Here is a 23603-nt window from a genome sequence, read left to right on the forward strand (position 1 = left end):
TTTTGCTGCAGATTTTTAACCTTATGCATTGCAAAGGATAAAAATCAGTTGGAGAAATTTGCAGCATAAATTGGCATGCTGCAAAAATAAAATCCTCACCACCGGTCAAATTAGCCCCCTTTCACACGAGCGAGTTTTCCGGGCGGGTGCAATGCCTGACGTGAACGCATTGCACCCGCACTGAAATGCGTCTGTGTACATGAGCGTTTTTTTTCACGCATCAGTTCTGCGTTGCGTGAAAATTGCAGCATGTTCCATATTCAGATTTTTCACGCAGCCCTGGCCCCATAGAAGTAAATGGGGCTTCAGTGAAAAACACATTGCATCCGGAAGCAAGTGCGGATGCGATTGCGTTTTTCACTGATGGTTGCTAGGAGATGTTGCTTGTAAACCTTCAGTTTTTTATCACACGTGTGAAAAACGCATCAAAACGCATTGCACTCGAGTGAAAAAAACTGAACAACTGAACGCAATTGCAAACAAAACTGAACTTGCTTGTAAAATGGTGCGAGTTTCACTGAACGCACCCTGAACGCATCCGGACCTAATCTGTCACGCTCGTGTGAAAGAGGCCTTACACTGCAAATTTCTTACAGTGTGACACTGCTGAGGTAAGTACTGCGTGCAGTCCTTTTTTTCTGTCCAAAAACAGATCTCAGATGCAAATGACTCAAACGGATGCCAAATGTGCAGCAGGATGTGTTTTTTTTTTTACAGGATCCTGTTTTTTTTCCTGTTCTTCTCACGAATCAGAAGAACAGAAAATGAGACAGATGTGAAATCTCCCTTAAAGACCTCTTTCACACGTCCGTTTTTTTTTTCCGTTTACGGGCTGTATTTTGCGTTCCGTATATGGTCCGTATATGGAACCATTCATTTCAATGGTTCCTCAAAAAAAACGGAATGCACTCCGTAAGCATTCCGTTTCAGTTTTTCCGTTCCTATCATTGCCCGCAAATCACGTTCCGTGGCTCCATTCAAGTTAATGAGTCCACAAAAAAAACGGAACACATACGGAAATGCATCCGTATGTCTTCCGTATCCGTTCTGTTTTTGCGGAACCATCTATTGAAAATGTTTTGCCCAGCCCAATTATTTCTATGTAATTAATGTATACTGTATATGCCATACGGAAAAACGCAACGGAAAAAACAGAACAACGGAAACAAAAAACGGAACAAGAGATCCATGAAAAACGGGCTGCAAAACACTGAAAAAGCCATATGGTTGTGTGAAAGAGGCCAAACGCTGAGGATTTTCGGTATGTAATTCCCCTGCAGAAAATACACAGCGTTTGCTCCACTTGTGACTCCACTCTATTTAGTGATGACTTTATTTCCTGGGGCAGAGAGTCAGTAACCAATCCGTTTTCTTCTTTCTTAGGTATTATATAAGTAATGAAGGAGAGCCATCATTCAGACATCTTTACAAGTAAGATTTTGTAGCTTATTTGCCTGCAACTACACTGCGTGCAGAATTATTAGGCAAATGAGTATTTTGACCACATCATCCTCTTTATGCATGTTGTCTTACTCCAAGCTGTATAGGCTCGAAAGCCTACTACCAATTAAGCATATTAGGTGATGTGCATCTCTGTAATGAGAAGGGGTGTGGTCTAATGACATCAACACCCTATATCAGGTGTGCATAATTATTAGGCAACTTCCTTTCCTTTGGCAAAATGGGTCAAAAGAAGGACTTGACAGGCTCAGAAAAGTCAAAAATAGTGAGATATCTTGCAGAGGGATGCAGCACTCTTAAAATTGCAAAGCTTCTGAAGCGTGATCATCGAACAATCAAGCGTTTCATTCAAAATAGTCAACAGGGTCGCAAGAAGCGTGTGGAAAAACCAAGGCGCAAAATAACTGCCCATGAACTGAGAAAAGTCAAGCGTGCAGCTGCCAAGATGCCACTTGCCACCAGTTTGGCCATATTTCAGAGCTGCAACATCACTGGAGTGCCCAAAAGCACAAGGTGTGCAATACTCAGAGACATGGCCAAGGTAAGAAAGGCTGAAAGACGACCACCACTGAACAAGACACACAAGCTGAAACGTCAAGACTGGGCCAAGAAATATCTCAAGACTGATTTTTCTAAGGTTTTATGGACTGATGAAATGAGAGTGAGTCTTGATGGGCCAGATGGATGGGCCCGTGGCTGGATTGGTAAAGGGCAGAGAGCTCCAGTCCGACTCAGACGCCAGCAAGGTGGAGGGGGAGTACTGGTTTGGGCTGGTATCATCAAAGATGAGCTTGTGGGGCCTTTTCGGGTTGAGGATGGAGTCAAGCTCAACTCCCAGTCCTACTGCCAGTTTCTGGAAGACACCTTCTTCAAGCAGTGGTACAGGAAGAAGTCTGCATCCTTCAAGAAAAACATGATTTTCATGCAGGACAATGCTCCATCACACGCGTCCAAGTACTCCACAGCGTGGCTGGCAAGAAAGGCTATAAAAGAAGAAAATCTAATGACATGGCCTCCTTGTTCACCTGATCTGAACCCCATTGAGAACCTGTGGTCCATCATCAAATGTGAGATTTACAAGGAGGGAAAACAGTACACCTCTCTGAACAGTGTCTGGGAGGCTGTGGTTGCTGCTGCACGCAATGTTGATGGTGAACAGATCAAAACACTGACAGAATCCATGGATGGCAGGCTTTTGAGTGTCCTTGCAAAGAAAGGTGGCTATATTGGTCACTGATTTGTTTTTGTTTTGTTTTTGAATGTCAGAAATGTATATTTGTGAATGTTGAGATGTTATATTGGTTTCACTGGTAAAAATAAATAATTGAAATGGGTATATATTCGTTTTTTGTTAAGTTGCCTAATAATTATGCACAGTAATAGTCACCTGCACACACAGATATCCCCCTAAAATAGCTAAAACTAAAAACAAACTAAAAACTACTTCCAAAAATATTCAGCTTTGATATTAATGAGTTTTTTGGGTTCATTGAGAACATGGTTGTTGTTCAATAATAAAATTAATCCTCAAAAATACAACTTGCCTAATAATTCTGCACTCCCTGTAGTAACTTTAACAAGACCTTTAGGGGATGTTCAGATGACAGATTTTGAAAACACGCTGAAAAAAACGCTGTTGCATTTTTTCTTTCAGCTTCTCATTGATTTCAATGGGAGAATTAGCGCGGATTCCGCTCCAAGATAGAGCATGCTTGTTTTTTTTTTCCACGCTGAAAAAAACTGTGTGGGAAAAAAAGAGTGGGAAAAGTTCTTCCTACCATGGAAATTAATCTGACCCTTTTTAGAGTTTTCTTTGGGCGCAGATTCTGCACAGAAAACGCATGAAAACAAGCACCAAAAACAAATTGTGTGAACAGGTTATCCAAGATTTATTGCAGTTAGAGTGCCTTCAGACCAGTGTGTCCTGCATGGAAATTTATATAGCACTACTATATTCAGCATCAGGCTGTCCACAATGGGGCTCACAATCTACTTTCCCTATCAGTATGTCTTTCACAGTGTGGAAGGAAACCAGAATAACTGTAGGAAACCCACACAAAGATGGGGAGAACATACAAACTCCATGCAGATGTTGTCCTTGGTCGAAGGCACTAATGCTAACCACTGTGATTCCCTGTTATGGACACTGCTTGTTTCACAGGAGCACACAACATTATACTGATTTAGGGCTCATGCACACGACCGCAAGCTGCCCGTGGTCCGCAATACACGGGCACCGGCCGCGTGCATCACGGATCGCGGACCCATTCACTTCAATGGGTCCGCAATCCGGGAGATGCGGAACGGAGGCAAGGAACGGAAGCCCACGGAAGCACTCCATGCCACCGCACCGCAAAAAAAGTAGTGCGTGCACTACTTTTTTGCGATGTGGACAGATCACGGACCCATTCAAGTTGAATGGCTGCAGCAGTCAGGTGCCATTCACGTTATGCTGCCGCTATGTACGGTATTCACACCATCCATGTGAGTACAGTACGATAGAGCAGCGATTACATAGGAAAGGACTGTATCATAAATCACTATGATGCAGTCCGTTCGGGTCAGGGGATATGTGGTGGGTCCAGAAAATGCGGCCGACACACGGGCCGTGTTTCCCAGGCCCAGCACGGTCGTGTCAATCAGCCCTAACTGGTTGTACACTGGCAGCCTTCTACAATAAATGTCAATTTTGGAAAAAAATCTTCCCAACAGGATGAAGTTGGTTTACCCACATACTGCACAATGTGTTACCTGCAAACTGCTCCCTGAAAGATGCCAACATTACTCTGCGTATTTTAGCAAAAATGGAAAATATTATTCGCTAAACTGTAATGGTGAGTACTGTACATGCCGTTTCCAGCTTTATAAATACATTTACATTTTGTGCCAATTCATAAAAAAAAAATTTGTAATTAAAATAATATTTTATTTATTCATTATGTTTTTGGTTTTTATTAAACAAAAAGTTTTTTGCACTTTTTATTTTGTACCAAGAATTGTGCCAATTTGAAAATTCCATTCCACCTGTAGTTATATTGGTATAATTACAGAGAAAAAAGGGAATTTTAGGTCTCCCTAACACAAGTTTTTCTGCATTTTTAAACTGCCTGTTACTTGCATTATGCAACATTTTGTACAAGAAGTTTTTTTGGAAATTTTGAAGTTCTATTGGGAAGACTATGGAGAAAAGGCAGAAAAAAACATTAATACCTAAAGCTACAGAAATTTCAGAATGCTACAAAAGTGGCAAAAGGAAAAGTGTTGTGTATATAACCTTTCAAATTATTTTACTATATACCGGTACATCTGCCTGCTGTGTTTTTGTCCCAAAAAAAGTACAAAAAAACGCTACTGAAAACATGTGTGTGAAACTGGACACATTTATAGACTATCAAAATTTACCATCTTCACCATCTTCTCATAAATTTACACATTTTACAATATTGATCGCTCTCATTATTCAATGTAGACTAGTATTATTATTATTATTATTGTATTATTGTAAATTATTGGGTTAAAGAGGTTTTCCAGGAGTATATTATTGATGACCTATCCTTAGGCATGGTGACTACGCAGTGTTCAGAACTGTGCTGGAATCAGTAAGGGTGACGAGGGTCAGATCCCAACAATCTAATATCAATGACCTACAGGGGTAGACTGGGAATTTTAAGTGGCCCTATAAAAAAAACTAAAAGTGGCCCCATGTTGTAGGTGGGTCCAAATTGATAGAAGGCAGAGCCAACATAAGTAGGCAGAGCCAGAAATACCATTTTGAGACACAAAATACCACTCCAGCAAAACTAAATACCACAGTGCCCCATGCAATACCATCCAGCACCACAAAATTCCCTCCCAAAAGATTCCCGACTGTGGTGGCAATACAGTTGAATTCAGGAGTCAAAAGGGCACCTGCCAGCCAGATACATGTACTTGACGCTCCCAGCTCTAGGAGCGTCAGATCATTACTTACATTGAGGAGGTCTCAGGTGGCCCCCTGGGCATCAGCCCAACACAAAGTTTCCCAGTAGGGTCTATGGCCAGGTTGCCCCTGATAATCAATGCTAAGGATAGATCTTGAATTCTAAAATCCTGGAAAATCCTTTTATCCAAGATGGTGGTGGAAATTCACTGGGTTAACCCTAATATCCAACATTTTTGACATCTTAAACATATTTACATATGTCCCTGTCTCTCCACTGAATAGGTCCAGGAATCCCTTTCTATACTCTTTACAGAAGCACCAATGATACAAGTAAGATATGAGAATGGTCTTTTCTATTTCTTTACATCTTTATCAAAAAAAATTATAAACAAATTAAAAATGTCATTCTTATTGTGTTCCTTTAACCTTAGTAGTCTTCATAAAGCATTCTTGTTGTTATGTTCTTTTAGTGGTAAAAGTTTTGGAAAGTAACGAAGAATTAAGTGCTTTGCTTAATGATATCCAACTACCTACAAAAGAAAGAAAATCTATAAAACTTCATAATTTTGGTAAGTTTCCATATCTGTAGTTTTATTGCATTCAAAGTCTTCTAACCACAGGATTAAAGGAATAGTTTATCATGAGAGAAGCATGGCTGGTTTCTTCCCCAACTAGTGTCACATCTGTTCTTGGGTTCGGATTGATCCCTATCAGACTACTGAGCGCTGTGATAATAGTACGGAAGTGGCAGATTACACTGGTTTCATATAACAAAAATACTGCCGTTCTCACCACAGTATTCAACTGTATCACCATCATGAGAACAGTAATACAGTTGAATTCAGGAGGGCAACTGCACCCGTTGAGCATCAAATCATTATTTACCGGGCCTGCGGCCATCAAGAGGGCTTCAGGGCATCGGCCCACTGGGAAATTACCCTGTAGAGTCTATGGCCAATGGCCCCTGTCTGCAACACCCGGACCCTTCATGATTCCACTAAAATAATCTTATTTAACCATAAAGTTCTATGGTCATCTGAACTTGGTTCAGTAAAATGGCATGAGACGCATTGTCTTGCATTCAAATGTGACCTTTGACAAATTAAAGTGGTTTCCCCACCAAAGAATTTTGCGGCATACGATTAGATTTGCCATAAAGGTTTGAACACTGAGGATACTTACCCAAAAATCCCAAGAATGAGGGAGGCCAGTGTATACACATGTAAATTCTGTCCATGAATGGAGGATATAGAAACATCTGAACCCGCACCTATATCGAGAACGGAGCCCCGCAAGGTGGTGGCTGGAGGACTCTCGTCTGGCCACCACCAAGCCGGCTCCCCATAAAATTGAATGGGAGCGTACCGCGCATTCGCGGCCCCCGCTCCCATTCATTTCTATGGGGCTGACAGAAATAGCCAAGCCAGTGCTTGGCTATTTTCGCCGGCCCCATAGAAAATGAATGGAGGGCGGCTGTGCATGCGCAGTGCCCCTCCTTCACTTGCGGGGCCTCGTTCTTGATATAGGTGCGGACCTACACCTATAAGACAATGGGGGCATACCCTAGCGATATGCCCCCATTGTCCATGATGAGACAACCCCTTTAAGGACTGCTAATGGAGTAGACAGAGTAGAAAGGAGGTGCTTGCCTTAGGGATGACATTAATAACATATCTGAGCCCTATACTAAAGTCATATGGGCAAGCAAGGCGTAGAAGCTTCATGTGTGTTGGATGAAGAATGCAATCGTTGTTAAGAAAAAAACTGCTTGTCACAAGCACAGCCACGTAGAATAATAATTCAGCTTTATGGAAGATTCAGAAGTCCAGTAAAATAATTACTAGATTTCTCGATCTTTAGTAAAGCTGCATTCTTTTTCTACTTGCCTTTGCTTGTGCCTCCCAAATTTTTCTTGACTTTAAAGGCTACTGTATGTACACCTTTGGGGGCAATTTTTTTTATTATTGCATTGTACTTATTTTGAGCTAAATATCATTTGTTTAATCAAATTTTATACAAAAAATATGGAATCCTTTTTTGTATACATAGATGAGATGCTCCACTAGCTGCCTGTGGATTTATTGTCTTGTCCATCATCTGGGGAGCAGATAGACTCTTTATCTCTCTGGGGACCAGACAGACTCCTTATCTCTGCTCTCAGACCTTATAAACACTCATCAAAATTCAATCCTTGTCTTACTGATAAGAATGTGTTTTAAAATAAGTGTTTATGATCTCTAAGTAGTTTAGAGATAAGGGTTATTAGAAGAAAAGTGACAGTGAGAGTATCAGTCACACAGTTAGAAAACAATTCAACATTTTTAATAAAGGCCAATTGAAAATAGGATTTTTGCCAAAAATTTGTAAAATGCAATCATAAGCAAAAATTGCCTCCAAAGGTATACTGTACATAGCCTTTAAACTCCTATCAGCAGGAATAACCATATTAAATCAGGTATATTGTCTGGAAAAGTGGATCCAGATAATTAAAATAATGCCAACTACTAGGTAGTATACCTCGTTTAATGGGGTTGATCCTCCTGCTGACAGGTGTTCTTAAAGTGATTGTACTCACAGATCTATAACATGTAGCTGAAGCTCAGAATAAAACATTACATGATTGTTTGACTACAGCATTTTGGCAGCCACCTATTTCTTTGGAATCTGTACTGGTATACCATGTGTGATGCCTTTTTAAAGGGCCAACAAACCTTAAATGCTAGTTGCTATCATAACCCATTGTATTATACAAAGAATTGAATGCAGTGTCCTGCTGCTTTATTTCCAATATCTACCAGTGGAAACAATCTAATTGGTTCATTTCTATTAATGAAAAATGTATTCAATTTTTTTAACCTTTTAGTTTCCGTCATGTAAATGAGGAGAACAGTACTAGTTACCATTCCTCTGTATGAAAGTGATCTCTAGATCTACAAATATATAGAACTAGTTGTTTTCTTCTTTCAGATTTGTGGTATATCTTGACTTTGCCTCCACACTTTGATAAATCAAAGAAATACCCTCTGCTGATCGATGTGTAAGTACTCTTTACATTTCACATAAAAAATACATTTTGTCTTCTAAGTGAATTAAACCTTTAAAGGGTGTCCACTCCTGAAAATAAGCGAACAATATCAGATCGATGAGTTCTGACAACTTCACCACCCTTGCCAATCAGCTCTTTTTTAGAGAAGCAGTAGACGGAGCTTGTAACCAGCTCTGTCCAATACCCAAGGGACGGAGCTGTATAAATTCAACGCCAACTACCGGCGCCAGAGCTACTGTACTGCAGAACAGCTCATCAGTGAGAGTCCGGGGTGTCTGACCTCCACTGGTCAGATCTTGATGGCTTATCCTGAGGATAAGACATCAACAGTAAAGGAATGAACAACCCCTTAAAGGAAGACAGACCTTTTTCAAAAAAGAAGTTAGCTGGCTGCCATTCAACCAGATTCTCTCACTCCTTGATGACATTAAGCTACCCTTTCAATGACATCTATAAGCCCTAATAGGGCATATAAACAGAGGCTGTCCTAATGGGGCGACCCCTTTAATTCTTTTTTTTTTATTTGATATAGAATTATTTAATAACAAGTGGCATGATGTCATTTGGCACCTGCTGTATGCGTAGGGAAACACGTGACAGTTCATGCATGCTCTTCACTTGGGCTATGCTATTCACGTTGGAGATTCTGTCCCATGGACGTAACTGAAAGGACTCATTATAAATCCATGGAGTCCAGTATCAGAATGGCCCACCAGACCCAGACTCTGATACTATATTGGGTCCCAAAGGTCGAAGAGAAAAAAAAATAACATTTGGAGCTGCCTGTGGAGACAATAACTTGCCACTAGGGTCTAGTCCTTTGAATAAAAACGTATTAGACTTTATTGTCGATATGGGTGTTGGGCCCCGAAAAGAATTTCCTCTGGTGAACCCAAGGAACCCCAGTGCGAACCTGATTATTGATGATGTAATGGCAGCTTACCCCCATCGCTAATAATGGTATTTTTATACATTCATCACCTATACATAGTCTTGTGCTGCTGACAAATCACAGCTCTGGCTCCTTAGCCAAAAGCTGACCTTTTATCACAATTGCAAAAACTGAAGGACTGCAGAAGCATCTACCATTTATGCCTAGGAAAAGATTTTGGGGCACTATTTATTAAGACCGGCGTTTTAGACACAAGCCTTAATAAAGCCCTGCGCTGGCGGTGGATCTGTCACAGTTATGAAGAGCTGCAAGCCTCTACATAACTTCGGCGGATCAACCCCCACTTCTAAGTGTAAGACAGTCCCTTGACTTCTTACATTTAGTCCATTTTCTACGCATAGAAAAGGCACCAAAAAATGGTAAATGAGATGGGCCTCCTGGGCAGTTCCCTTCCCTGCCCATGCTACATCCACTTTTTTAGAACTGGCGTGAGCAGGTAAAGGTCGCAGATAGCGGCGCAAAGGAACTTTGTGCCGCAATCTGCTCCAGAAAATCTCCTAATTTAGGCTTATTTCTGTTTAATAAATGACCCCCTTTGTACTGAAGATAATATTGATATTCTCCTAACAAAGGTATTACTCTCTGCAGATACGGCGGTCCTTGCAGTCAGAAGGTTGATCAATATTTCAGGCTCAACTGGGCCACTTACCTTGCCAGTACTGAGAAAGTTATTGTAGCCAGCTTTGATGGCCGAGGGAGTGGATATCAGGGTGACAAAATCTTACACCAGTTATATCGAAGACTCGGAACAGTAGAGGTAGAAGATCAGATCGAGGCCGCCAGGTGAGATTATATATTCTGTTAGTGTCAATAATAAAGCACTAGCTTAAAGGCAATGGACACCTTTTGGGGACAGTTTTTTTTATTGTTGCATGTTGCATTTTACTTATTTTGGGCTAAAGATCATTTTTTTCATTTGGTCTTTATTAAAAATGTTCAACATTTTTTGTCTACTGCTTTTTCACTTTAAGATGCTAAATTCTTATGAAACTGGTACAAATATGGCTTAAATGAGTGTTTGTGAGCTGTCAGGAGTTCAGAGAAAAGGGCTACAGACCGAGTCTCTGACAGACTCAATGTAAAACTCATAGCTTGACTGGGCCACAGATGCAGTAAGTTGCAGTACCGCATTCAGCCACAACAAAATGTAGATATCATTTTCACACAATGAGCTTCATGGCTTTCTGGCACTGAAAGAGTTATGGATTAAAGGGTTTAATCAGATTCTTTCAGACAGCTGAGGAGTAAAAGGGGTTGTCTCACTTCAGTAAGTGGCATTTATCATGTAGAGAAAGTTAATACAAGCCACTTACTAATATATTGTGATTGTCCATATTGCTTCCTTTGCTGGCTGGATTCATTTTTCTATCACATTATACACTGCTCGTTTCCATGGCTACAGACCACCCTGCAATCCATCAGTGGTGGTCGTGCTTGCACATTCTAGGAAAAAGCACCAGCCTATGTGCGCTCCCATGGTCCCGGCCACCAGAGAGGCTGATGCTTTTTCCTTTAGTGTGCAAGCACGACCACCACTGATGGATTGCAGGGTGGTCTGTAACCATGGAAACAAGCAGTGTATAATGTGATAGAAAAATGAATCCAGACAGCAAAGGAAGCAATATAGATAATAACAATACATTAGTAAGTGCCTTGTAGTAACTTTCTCTACATCATAAATGCCATTTGTTGAAATGAGAAAATTCCTTTTAGGTGGATTTGGATTTAGACATGTCGAGCAGAATGCTTTCTTCCCCAAAACTGGCTGCTCATTCAGTGAGGGTGAAGCAGTGCATTTACATGCAGCGATCACCTCCACAGTATGAGGATGAGGGATTGTTATTATGATCGCTCTTCCTCATACAGCTGCATTGTTTCTTGGCAGCAGACCACTGTTTAGACAGCACAATCTGCTGCCCAGAAACAATAATTTACTTGTCTGCAAGAACAGTTTCACCCGATGAACGAGCATTTCACTCATTCATTGGGTGATCGGCTGCACCTTTAGAAGGGCAGATTGTTGGGAACGAGCATTCACAGGAACATTCGTTCCCGATAATCTGCCAGATTATTGCCCAGTCTAAATCCAGCTTTAGGGTGCTTTTACACGGGCTGAGGATCAATAGAATTATTAAGAATGATTGCATCTTTAATGTGGCACCAAAGAGCCCTTTTACATGGGCCGATGCACAGGCCAATGCCCTGATCATTGCCCGATCATTCAGTGCAGTAGAGATGCGTTTATATGTAACAATTATGCCATCTGTATGGAGATGAATGATCTACACTATGATCACTCATCCCTGTAAGGATGCATTGTTTGTCAAGAGCACATCCCTGTTTACACAAGACAATGTGCTGTCCACAAATAGACCATCCTATGTGCTGCTGGTGGTCACCTGATAAACAAGTGTCTGGGTGATCACTGCACCTTTACATGTACCACTTAACAGGAACAAGCATTCATATGATCCTCAGACCTTGTAAAAGAGCCATAAAATCATTAGTCTGCAGTAAATCTCCCTGTGTAAAGAGGCATGTGCTGCTGACAAACTGTATGAGGATGATTGCACCAGAATGATCAGCAATGATCAGGAACAAATGGTTTGATCCCAATCATCGCCCTGTAAATCAACCCATGTAAAATGGCCCTTAGTTATCTCCAGAGAAAGAAACTCAGTGGTGCACCACCAATGAGGTGAGGCGATTGCCTCAGGCAGCACCAGGTAGGGGCAAGAGGGGGGCAGCGGAAGGGGGATTATCTGTTTCTACAGTATAGTATTGGGAAGCACAGTGGGCACAATATGTGGCGCTGTATTACCCTGTATGTTTTGTAGCTCTGTATGTAATGTTTTCCAAGTATGTCTTTAACAGTAGGACTGGAGAGAAGGGGTTAGGTTAAGAAATTGGCATTGGGGGGGTTGGGTGCCGTTTCAGTTTTCGCCTCAGGCAGCAGAAAGGCTAGGTGCTTCCCTAAAGACACTGAATAGGCCTCTCAACATAACCACTCCAAGGAGACATAGGGCCAGATTTACTAATCCTGTAGATAGTGTACGCTTAGACCGGCTGTCTAGACCTGCACCAGATTTATCACAGGTGCTCAGGCTGGAGGAGAAATCTGGTGCAGAGATAGACATGTATTAAGATCTACTGAAAGTAGGGGTCCCATTTGCTATTCTCCTAAAGAAGGAATCTTTAAATTTCTTCCTTGGTCTTTGATGACACAGAGTAACCAGTACCAATAGGTGTCTAACCTCAGCTTTAGGGTCTTTTTGCTGCTGGAGATCTTCTCATGAACACATGGATATCTTTTCCGAACACTTTGGGTTATTGAAAGTAAAAAGTACAAACACAGTTTTCTCACTCAAGGCTTTTAGTAAGGGAAGAGAAGAGGAAATCAAAAGAACCTACTAACATACCCCAAGGTCCAGGGTTCTGCCCTTAATCAATGCCTGCACATAGGGTACCTCTTAAAATGCATATTTACCTTTGAACACCATGTTATAGTTTTTGCGGGTTTGCCTCTGACAGGGGGAATAGATGGACTAAGCATGCACTACTATTACAATTTTAGACTATTTTTTCTCTTTTTGGTTTACTTGTGGCATGTGCTTTCTCATTTAGGCATTTCAAATCGCTGGGATTTGTTGATGAAAAAAGAATAGCTATTTGGGGCTGGGTAAGTGTTCAAATACTCTTTTCATAGAACTGATGGGAGATTTCTCATGGGATAGAGTCTTGTGACATTGTTGAGTAAGGCCGCTTTTACATAGCTGTATTATGGAGCCCGTATTAAGTCTTCAGTTCTATGGAGTAAGACTCACAACAGGGTTAAAGGGGTTGTATCATTACAATAAGGTTTGGACCACTGATCATGAGAACTGGGCCCTGTGTTCCCCTATTTGAATGGCGCGGCAGACGTGCATGTGTTTCCACCTAGCCATTCAACTCTATGAGACTGCCATAGATAGCCAACAAACGCTCAGACATCCCCACAGAGCTGAAGGAGGCAGCAGCGCACATACTACTACTCTATTCAAACGGGGAAACACAGCCACATGATCACAGAACACATGATCGGAAGGAGACCCAGTGGTCAGACTCCTGACGATCAGACACTTATTCCCTATCCTGTGGATCAGTGGCGGATCCAGAGCCTGGTCTCGGGAGGGGCACTTCCAGATTATTTTCTGTCTGCCGCCACAAGACTACACAGTGTAGCGGTATACTGTATATTGTGTGGCACAGTGTAGGCTATATGTGTATAACAAACATATTTCACATGAAAACTTACAATTACTTGGCTTGGCCCTTGGGATCTCGGACACCACTTCAACACTTTGGCTGATGATGTGTTTTATCCTAATGAGAAATATTTCATAATAAGGATTTGGAGAAGGGGCAGAGGGATAGCAGAGCAGAGAGAGGCTGGTTCTGCTACTAGGGGGTAATACCATGGGGGAGTAATAAAGCCCATCATAATGCCCCCCCAGTAGTAATAATTCTCCTCCAAAAAATACCCCCTTGTAATGCCCCCAGGTGAGCTAATGTCCCCATAGTGCCCCCATAATGTGCCAGTAGAAAATACCCCTATACAGTGCCCCCAGTAAATGCCCCCATAGTGCTCCACACCCCCTTCCTCCTAGTGCCCCCATAATGTACCAGTATAAAATGCCCCATATATAGTGCCCCAGTAGATGCCCTCAGTGTCCTTCATAATTTGCAAGTATAAAATACCCCTTCTTAGTGCCCCCCGTAGATGACCCCATAGTACTCCTCTCCCTCTTTCCCCATAGTACCTACCATAATGTGTCCCAGTATAAAATGCTACTGTACAGAGCCCCCATATAAAATACCCCTTCTTTGTGGCCTCAGTAGATGCCCCTATAGTACCCACCAATAATGTGCCAGTAATAAGTGCCCCAATCATGTGCCCCCATAAATGCTCCCCGATCATGTGCCAGTAACAAAAGGCCCCCCTAATGTGCCAGTAACAAGAGCCCCCCTAATTTGCCAGTAACAAGAGCCTTTCAAACATGTGCCAGTAACAAGAGCCCCCCAATCATGTGCCAGTAACAAGAGCAACCCCCAATCACGTGCCAGTAACAAGAGCCCCCCTAATGTGCCAGTAACAAGAGCCCCCCTAATGTGCCAGTAACAAGAGGCCCCCTAATGTGCCAGTAACAAGAGCCCCTCTAATGTGCCAGTAACAAGAGGCCCCCCAATCATGTGCCAGTAACAAGAGGCCCCCCAATCATGTGCCAGTAACAAGAGCCCCCCAATCATGTGCCAGTAACAAGAGCCCCCGCCAATCATGTGCCAGTAACAAGAGCCCCCCTAATGTGCCAGTAACAAGAGCCCCCGCTAATGTGCCAGTAACAAGAGCCCCCCTAATCTGCCAGTAACAAGAGGCCCCCCTAATCTGCCAGTAACAAGAGGCCCCCCTAATCTGCCAGTAACAAGAGGCCCCCCTAATCTGCCAGTAACAAGAGGCCCCCCTAATGTGCCAGTAACAAGAGGCCCCCCTAATATGCCAGTAACAAGAGGCCCCCCTAATCTGCCAGTAACAAGAGGCCCCCCGTAATGTGCCAGTAACAAGAGGCCCCCCCTAATGTGGCAGTAAAACTATTGTACATATAAAAAAAAAAAAAACACTTATACTTACCTCCATGTCAGCGATGCGATGCAGGCCTCTTCCAGCCTGTGTCCCATGCTGTACGGCTCAGGGCGGCGCGATGACGTCATCGCGCCGCCCTCTGACGTCATCGCGCCGCCCTCTGATAGGCTGCCGGCCTAGTGCCTGCAGCCTATCAGAGGAAAGTGAAGGGACACACCTCTCCCTCCCCTGCCCGTTCGCATTTTCAGCACAGCCATCTATGACTATGGAGATGAGCGCAATAAAATTGCCCCCCCCCCTGGATCCGCCAGTGCTGTGGATAGAGGATAAGCTGTTGTAATAGGACAACCCCTTTAATGAACATTCAGTTGCCACTAATGGCTGAGGACATTTTATCTTCATGAAATAATTTCACAAAATGTGGCCAATGTTTTACAGATAGATAGATATGAGATAGATATAAGGCATCTGTGTTGGTCCCATGTTTATATGTGCCCTCATTGCTGAGAAAAATGATGAGAATATAAGCAAATGAGCCTCTAGGAGCAACGGGGGCGTTGCCGTTACACCTAGAGGCTCTGCTCTTTTTGCAGCTGCTGCGTCCTCTGCACTTTGATTGACAGGACCAGACAGTAAAAATCTCATCACACCTTGTCCTGTGAATCAAAGTGCAGAGGGCGCGGCAGCTGCAAAGAAAGCAGAGTCGCTAAATCTAACAACGCCCCCGTTGCTCCTAGAGGCTCATTTGCATTTATTATAACATCATTTTTCTCTGCAATGCGGGCACATATGAACATGGGGTCAACACAGATGTCTTCAGCTGCCAAGTGCACATGTAACAGGTCGGCCAGTGTCATAGGTACAAATCTGCTGACAGATGTAAAATTATACCCTATGAGTAAGTAAGGGTTCTTATGTTTTCACAGTCTTATGGGGGTTATGTAACTTCTATGGTGCTTGGCAGTGGAAGTGGCGAGTTCAAATGTGGCATTGCAGTAGCCCCAGTATCAAGCTGGCATTATTATGGTATGTAACTGATTATTGCTAAATTATTTCTCATTGAAAAATAAATCTGTTTTATTGATCTATTCTATAGCAATTACACCTTTTCAAATGTGTAAGAGACTCACAAGATTACTGAGAAATTCTAATGCTTGCAGATTAAACTGTAACAAATGTATCCATATATAAAGAATGTCCTTTGGTCATGTATCCCATAATCTTTCCATTGTAGACACTATTTACACAGAGAGGTACATGAGCCTTCCTACACCAGAAGATAATCTTGAGAATTACGAGGTAAGAGAAATAGAACTGCTCATAGAAGAAGTAATTGAGATAACAATGTCATTTCATTGATCGGATTTCTTTGTTTCTAACTTCTGTGATCAAATATGGTCAACACAATATTCTTTCTTCGCATTCAGCGCATTATCTGTTCCATTTGAGGATTGACTAAGGTGCCCATTTTCAGTAAAAAAAAAATCTTTAATACAGAAGAAAGTTTCTCAAAGGCATTTGATGGCATAAAACATGATGGAAAAGTCCAATAATATGTGGCAGAAGCAGACTGCCTTTGGGCCCTTATGAAAGCTGTAGGTCAGCAGTGGCGAACCTATGGCATGGGTGCCAGAGGCGGCACTCAGAGCCCTCTCTGTGGGCACCCATGCACTGGAAAAAGTCTAAGATGTACCAATATGCCTTAGACTTTTCCTGCCATTCATCAGCGCAGGGCGCGCTATGAACGGCACAGGCAGCGCACTGAATGTAGGCAGGCTATTATAGCTAAATCATAAAGTACATGGAAGATATACTATATTGGTATTCAGGTTAAATTGCTGTGTTTGCACTTTGCAATAAATAAGGGGTTTTTGGGTTGCAGTTTGGGCACTCAGCCTCTAAACGGTTAGTCACCACTTCCCTAGGTTCTTCCATGATAGCCATGTCTGTACAGTATAATACTTACTTGTCACACAAATCTCACAAAGAAAAACTGTTCTTCATCTAAGCTCTCGGCTAAGGAGGAGCTCTACCACCAAGGCCACTTGAGATCTTTGCCATCCAAATCACATTGAATCTCTGTACCATATCATGGAAATGGGCCCATAGGTAAACACCAGCATATTGAATACTCTTGTTTTACAATCTGTAGCTAACATTTGCAAAGAGCAGCTGAAATTACCTGCCAGTGTAAGGCAAAAGAGAAGACTCCAAAGAGCTCCTCGTCTCAAGAGACACCTAACTCTAATACAAACCTTATAACGCTCTAGTTTTCCTAGTGACCCAGATGTCTTCGCTGTCAATTTAAGTAGCGTCATCTTTTGCCACTACATTCAACTTTTTTAAAATTCATGGAAGACATGATAGTTAAAGAAAAACTAGAGAAAACAAGAAATTCATTCCTATTTTTTTAACTTTTCTACAATATCTCTTTGACCTATGGCAAAGAAGAAGACCCAGTAAGACATTGGTTGGGAGTGCCAGATCTCCAAGAGTTTCAGTTATCCCGCACTGTTACCTACATGTTAACCAATGCTTCCATTACTTTGGGCAGGAGTGTAGTCTTATTGAGCCCTATATCTACTGTAGTTGGTAGACATTATAATCTGAATACACCACTCTGCCAAATGAGGACAGGTCAACTTGAGCTATTTAAGCTATTTGAGCTATTTAAAGCGGTGTTGCTGGGACAATTTAAAAAATTGGCCAGAACATGGATTACCCCCTCCCCCCATGCCATTTTGACACTACTCTGCAATGTCCACCCTTAAAATGCTAGAAACGCTGGAAAAGGCCTGCTCAGCCAATCACTGACATTAAGGCACCTTTCCTAGTGTTTCTTGCACGTCAGACTGGGACTGGAAGTGCAGAGCAGCAGAGACCAGAGCAGTCTCTGTACTGCAGTTGTGGGGAATCAGTAGAGGGAAGTAAAGCTTGCCATTTTTAACATGTCCTAGTCCATTATTAGCTTTTTTTTAATTTTCCATGGAAAAGCACTTTAAGATTTCCTAATGCAAAAAAAAGCAATGCATACACAGAAAGAAACCAAGAATGTTTAATTTCTTAATAAGATAAAGAATCACGGTTTTCAAAGGAATAATTAGGCAGAAAGCAGAGTCTGTCTTTATCTTGATATATGATTTTATTTCTCAAAAGGGGCCCTTTAACTTCATTATAGCATTGCAAAAATCAAATTAATGAGTCAACTGTTTTTTTTTGTTTTGCAGAGTTCAACAGTCATGGCAAGAGCATCGAAGTTTAAGGATGTGGGATACCTTCTAATCCACGGCACAGCAGATGGTAAGCCTTCTCTAATTAGTCTTCTAGTACCCGTGACAGATTTCTACCATCAAAACTGACAAAACAGAAACTTGATGGCCAAATGTTACATCATGATGACCGAGACAGAACTCTTTATTTTAACACTAATTGTCTGCAAATGTAAATTATTAGCAATATAATTATTTCATATGAATCAATGTCTGGATCTACCATGATGCCAACACATGTTCATTATTAACCACTTTTGATCCTCACAAAGATGAATAAAAAGACATCAAAATACAATGAAACCTCTTTGAGATGACTACCTTAAAAGTAAGGTCTTCTGGTTGGGTGGCACTCTAAGAGAAGAAGGTTAATATGCATAGAATATACGGGAACTAAAAATTTGGCCTAGATAGGGTGGTCTGCTCAAAGAGGTTTCACTATACATGTATATGATTAGTTCAAATCTCTTTCCATCTTTGACAAAATAATTTTTAATTTATTTTCTTAGACAATGTTCACTTTCAACAAGCGGCACAAATTTCAAAAGCTCTTGTTGATGCCGGAGTGGACTTTGAGACTATGGTAAGTTTATTTTCCGTTTATTGTATATCTATCTATTGCAAAATGTCTAACAGAGCTCATCACCTACCATGTGCCCTTTGTAAAATGGTGGAGGATTCATGGGGCCCCCTTAGGCACCAATGATCCAGGTGCGACTGCTGCTCAAGAATCCTCTTCACATACTGTTGGTAAGGTTTAAAACATCCGGTGTCGGGGGGAGCAGCCAATGGCAGATTGGGACGAGGGGGAGCCTCCCTAGCGTCACCTGCGATGCTAGGGAGGCTAGTCCCCGTCCCCGCCTGCCATTGGCTGCTCCCCCCGACACGGGATGTTTTCATCCGCGCATGGGGATAAACAGCAGCGGTGGTGCAGGGACCAGGAGCAGCGCGGGGAGCCAGGTAAGTATATTCCCTGTGAGGGGCCCGAGCACCTGGGGGGCAGTTTTTAGTATTGAATAACCCCTTTAATCAGACCTCAACTCAGACCTCTAATAAGACCTTCAATGTTAATTAGACTTCAGCTCAAACCCCCAATATTAAGCAGACCTCAGCTCAGTCACCCGACCACAGATCAGACCCCCAATGTTAATTAGACCTCAGCTCAGACACCAAATCAGACCTGAGATCACACCCCCAATGTTAATCAGATCCCCAGTGTTAATCAGACCTCAGATCAAACAAAAAAATAAATTAATTAACTCGCCTCTCCTGCTCCGCACTGGGCTATCACTGGAGATCCAGCTCTCTTCCTGCTGTGCTGTGACCTGACATAACATAGCGTGAGGTCACAGAGCATGCCTACGTTCTCACGCTGTGTGGAGGTCACAGCACAGAGCTCAGCTTCTGCAGGCTAGGAAGGGGCGAGTACAGCCAGCACAAGGAGCACTGTATTCAACGCTCCCTGGTCCTACTGTACTAATGAGCACTTCCGTAATGGAACTTTTGGGGGGAAACAAAGTACATCTTATAGAGTGAAAAATACGGTAAGTTACTGGAATAGCCTTTTACAACTGTATGTTCTTTGCCTTCTCAGTGGTACACCGATAAAGACCATGGAATTGGAGGGCTGGCCAACAGGCACATCTACACCCATATGAGCCATTATCTGAAGCAATGTTTCAATCTACAATAACGGTGGACAAATCCATTATGGAACCTCGACCTTTACACTGTGACAAATAAAAGGAGACTTTTTTTTTCCCGAAATGATCATAAATAAGCAAAGATCAATAAATTTAGACCCAAATACCAAAGCCAAGGACACCATTTTTTGTAACTCCTGTAGGAATGAATGAAACACACACAGTCTAGTGGACATACACTCCTGAATAGTATAAATGTATTTTAAGATATTAGATCCCATTACCTAATGTATAGCGGATGAATAATTAGGAGGATAATCTATTTATATGTCGAAGTAAACTCCTCAAATGCCTGAGGAATTGTTGCATTAATATACATATCCCCTTATACTGCGAGAGATGTGATCTTCAGGGAATACTCAAGCACTTGGAATTGTTCCTCATGTTTATGAATTTTTAACTACTGTCTAATTAAAACAGAAAGTACTCAATAATATTGTCTTAATTAGCAAACCTATTAAGCCTGTCTAAAATTCAAGAATAATGAAAACAGGTTATGGACATCTCATTTCAAAGGGAAGTTTTAACCCATTGCTTTACAATTTGCAGAAGCGAAAACTAAGAAGGCGTGCGAGCCAAGTCAGACCCACGCAAAATTGTCAGCAATTGCTCTCTTCTTAGCAAGAGAGAGTCATTTTTACAAGTTAACCTTTATCTCTGCATTGAAGAGATTAAAACATTTTAAATGAATATATTTTGGATGTTCAGCCATTGCTTCATATGAAACATTGGTGACAGTCCTTGGAGGCGGCCATCATTATGTACAGTGGTATTTAGAGAAAGGCGGATGATCATTCAAATAGTGACTTCAAAGAGGTTTCCAGGACATGACTATCCACTATTGCGTCTCAGTCCTATTCACTTCAATGGAGTTGAATTGCAATACTAGACACAACCCATGGTTCATGTTTGGCACTGTTTGTGAAAGAAAGCAGCCACTTTTTTTAAAAATTCTGATCAACCTATTTAACTTTTTAGAAAGTGAATAACTGTTGCCACTAAGGAATCAGCATCTGGCTGTACCAGGGGTAACCATCTAAAGCAGGGATGTCAAACCTGTGGCCCTCCAGCTGTTGCAAAACTACAACTCCCAGCATGCCCAGACACCCTACAGTCATCATCCTACAGCAGGGCATGATTGTAGTTGTAGTTTTACAACAGCTGGAGGGCCGCAGGTTTAGCATCCCTGATCTATAGCACTCTACGCATTCCTGTGGGCGTTTCGGGAATAGCTAACCAAGTATACATGAAAGGCATTAAAGTTTAATCGAATTACCATTTTGGCTCACAGAGGGGGTCCTGTGCAGGGGACCTCCTCTGTGACATGCATTTTTCCTTATAGGGTGTATGGACAGGAATTGTCATGGAACAACCCCTAAAATAGCTGACCACCATGTAATGCCTAGCTCTCAATTAAGAGTCAACTGTGAGGATTAAGGTCACTATACTTGGGTAGATAGATAGATACATAGATAGATAGAGTGAGTTGTGTTTACTGCATTAATCTCAGATATCCTGCTGTCCGATTATCCTTTGTTAAAACTACTAAATTAATAGGGACCTGTCACCATGAAATCTGCAGGCAGCATGTTATAGGGCAGAAGGAGATGAGTAGATTGATATATAGTTTTGTGGGAAAAGATTAAAAGGGTTGTATCAGCTGGGATTTTGATAACATATCACTAGGATATGCCATCAAAGTCAGAAAGGTGCGGGACCCACCTCTGAGACCTGCATCTATCTCTAAAACGGGCCCTCAAAAGTGAAGGCGAGTGCATCGTGTATGAGCGGCATAGTCTCCACTCATTTGTATGGGAGTTCAGAAAAATTCTGAGCGAGCGTGCTCAGCTATTTTCTGAACCTACTTAGAAATGAATGGAAGGTGGCAGCGCATGTGCAGCTGCTCTCTGTTCCGTTCTGGAGATAGGTGCGGGTCTGGGACCAATACCTTTCTGGCCAATGTCTCAAATGGGACAACCACTTTGAAGGGCATCTGTCAGCCAATTTGTGCCTATGACACTGGCTGACCAGTTACATGTGCACTTGGCAGCTGAAGGCATCTGTGTTGGTCCCATGTTCATATGTGTCCGCATTGCTGAGAAAAATTATGTTTTAATATATGCAAATGAGCCTCTAGGAGCAACGGGGGCATTGTATTTACTTTGGCTCGGCTCTCTCTGCAACTGCCACATTCTTTCCACTTTGATTGACACAGCACCATCACGCTTGGTCCTTTCAAAGTGGAGAGGGACTGGTAGTTGCAGAAAGCAGAGCCTCTAGGTGATGATGATGATGATGTATAGTCTTGTGTACACGCAGTCTTACCCTTAGGGCCTTGATGCGCTTAGTTGGCTGATTCAAGAAGGCATGACACTTTGCCATGGGCCGTAAAGGCCTAGAGAATAAGGCACCTATTCCAGAGACCAATTTTCTAGCACTTATCAAATGGAGAATCAAGAAAAAGGGAGGGAAGGTAGGGGGATCTCAAGGTTTAAAGGGTTCGGACGAGATATAGAGAATGTGAAGAGAACAAAATTAATAAACGTGAGGAAAAAGTATCTTTAAAATAGAAGGGACATTACCAACCGTGAATTTATAGACTAAAATTTAGGAAAACCCCCAAAATTATATGAACCAAAAATAAGTGTTATATAGGAAGATCAAACGCCTGTTTGAAAAGTAAGGTTTTCAGTGCACGTCTGAATGAGAGAAGACTGGGAATCATTTTCAGGGCCAGAGGTAGGTGGTTCCAAAATCTGCCCCCTTGAGCCGAAAAGGATCTACCTCCACGTATGATCTTGTTAACTTGCGGGATGTTAAAATTTGCAGAGTTACTAGACCTCAATGTCCTCAACAGGGCGTACCTGGTGAATTTACGTCACAGGTACAGGGGCCCCACACCATGGAATACCCTATGCATGAAGCATCTAATCTTGAACATCACCCGTTGTTGGACGGGGAGCCAGTGCAAGGCATTAAGAGAGGGAGTGATATGCTCTCGACGGGCAACACCCGTTAGTAGCCTTGCTGCGGCATTCTGCCCAAGTTGAAGTCTATGCAATTTCTTCTTAGGAAGTCCCATGTACAAGGCATTACAATAGTCCAACCGACTGCTGATCGCTGCTCCGACCAAGGCTTTCCTGAGAGGGGATTCGATGTATTTTAAGATCCTCCTCAGAAGTTTCAGCTGGTAGTGACAGGTACTAACCACCTGATTTATCTGAGGAGCAAGGGTTAATCTGGAGTCCAAGACCACTCCCAAGTCCCTAACCTGGATGGCTGTCTCAGGGACAGGTCCAAAAGACAATGGCCATTGGGGTGCTGAGGGTGTAATTTTCTGGTCACTAAATGTAATACATTCAGTTTTGGTGCCATTAAGCTTTAGATGATTGGCACTCATCCAGTGATCGATCTCCAAGAGACATCCGGCCAGATCGACTTGATCAACTGTTCCTTTGGCAAGCCTAAAGTACAGTTGTGTATCATCCGCATAAACATGAAACTGAAGATTGTGGCTCCTGATGAGGTCGGCCAATGGTCTCAGATAGATGTTGAACAAGACTGGGGATAGTGCCGAGCCTTGTGGTACTCCACAGGACAGTGAAAGATCGGTTGAGTGAAATACCCCCAGCT

General features: G+C 42.3%; 1 protein-coding gene across 1 annotated transcript in view; it reads left to right on the plus strand.

Moving 5' to 3' along the window:
* Positions 1–20401, plus strand: part of LOC121008290 (dipeptidyl peptidase 4-like) — a 103343-nt gene extending 82942 nt beyond the window's left edge. The window contains exons 15-26 of the mRNA XM_040440737.1: positions 1384–1431; positions 4174–4295; positions 5666–5713; positions 5854–5952; positions 8351–8420; positions 9970–10164; positions 13006–13060; positions 15925–16024; positions 16233–16297; positions 18226–18298; positions 18777–18850; positions 19862–20401. Of these exons, the coding sequence (XP_040296671.1) occupies positions 1384–1431; positions 4174–4295; positions 5666–5713; positions 5854–5952; positions 8351–8420; positions 9970–10164; positions 13006–13060; positions 15925–16024; positions 16233–16297; positions 18226–18298; positions 18777–18850; positions 19862–19960 (1048 nt within the window). The 3' untranslated portion in view covers positions 19961–20401. The remainder of the gene's footprint in view (positions 1–1383; positions 1432–4173; positions 4296–5665; positions 5714–5853; positions 5953–8350; positions 8421–9969; positions 10165–13005; positions 13061–15924; positions 16025–16232; positions 16298–18225; positions 18299–18776; positions 18851–19861) is intronic.
* The last annotated feature ends 3202 nt before the right edge of the window (positions 20402–23603 follow it).

The sequence above is a fragment of the Bufo bufo genome, chromosome 7 (assembly GCF_905171765.1).
Source record: "Bufo bufo chromosome 7, aBufBuf1.1, whole genome shotgun sequence".
Classification (NCBI taxonomy): Eukaryota; Metazoa; Chordata; class Amphibia; order Anura; family Bufonidae; genus Bufo; species Bufo bufo.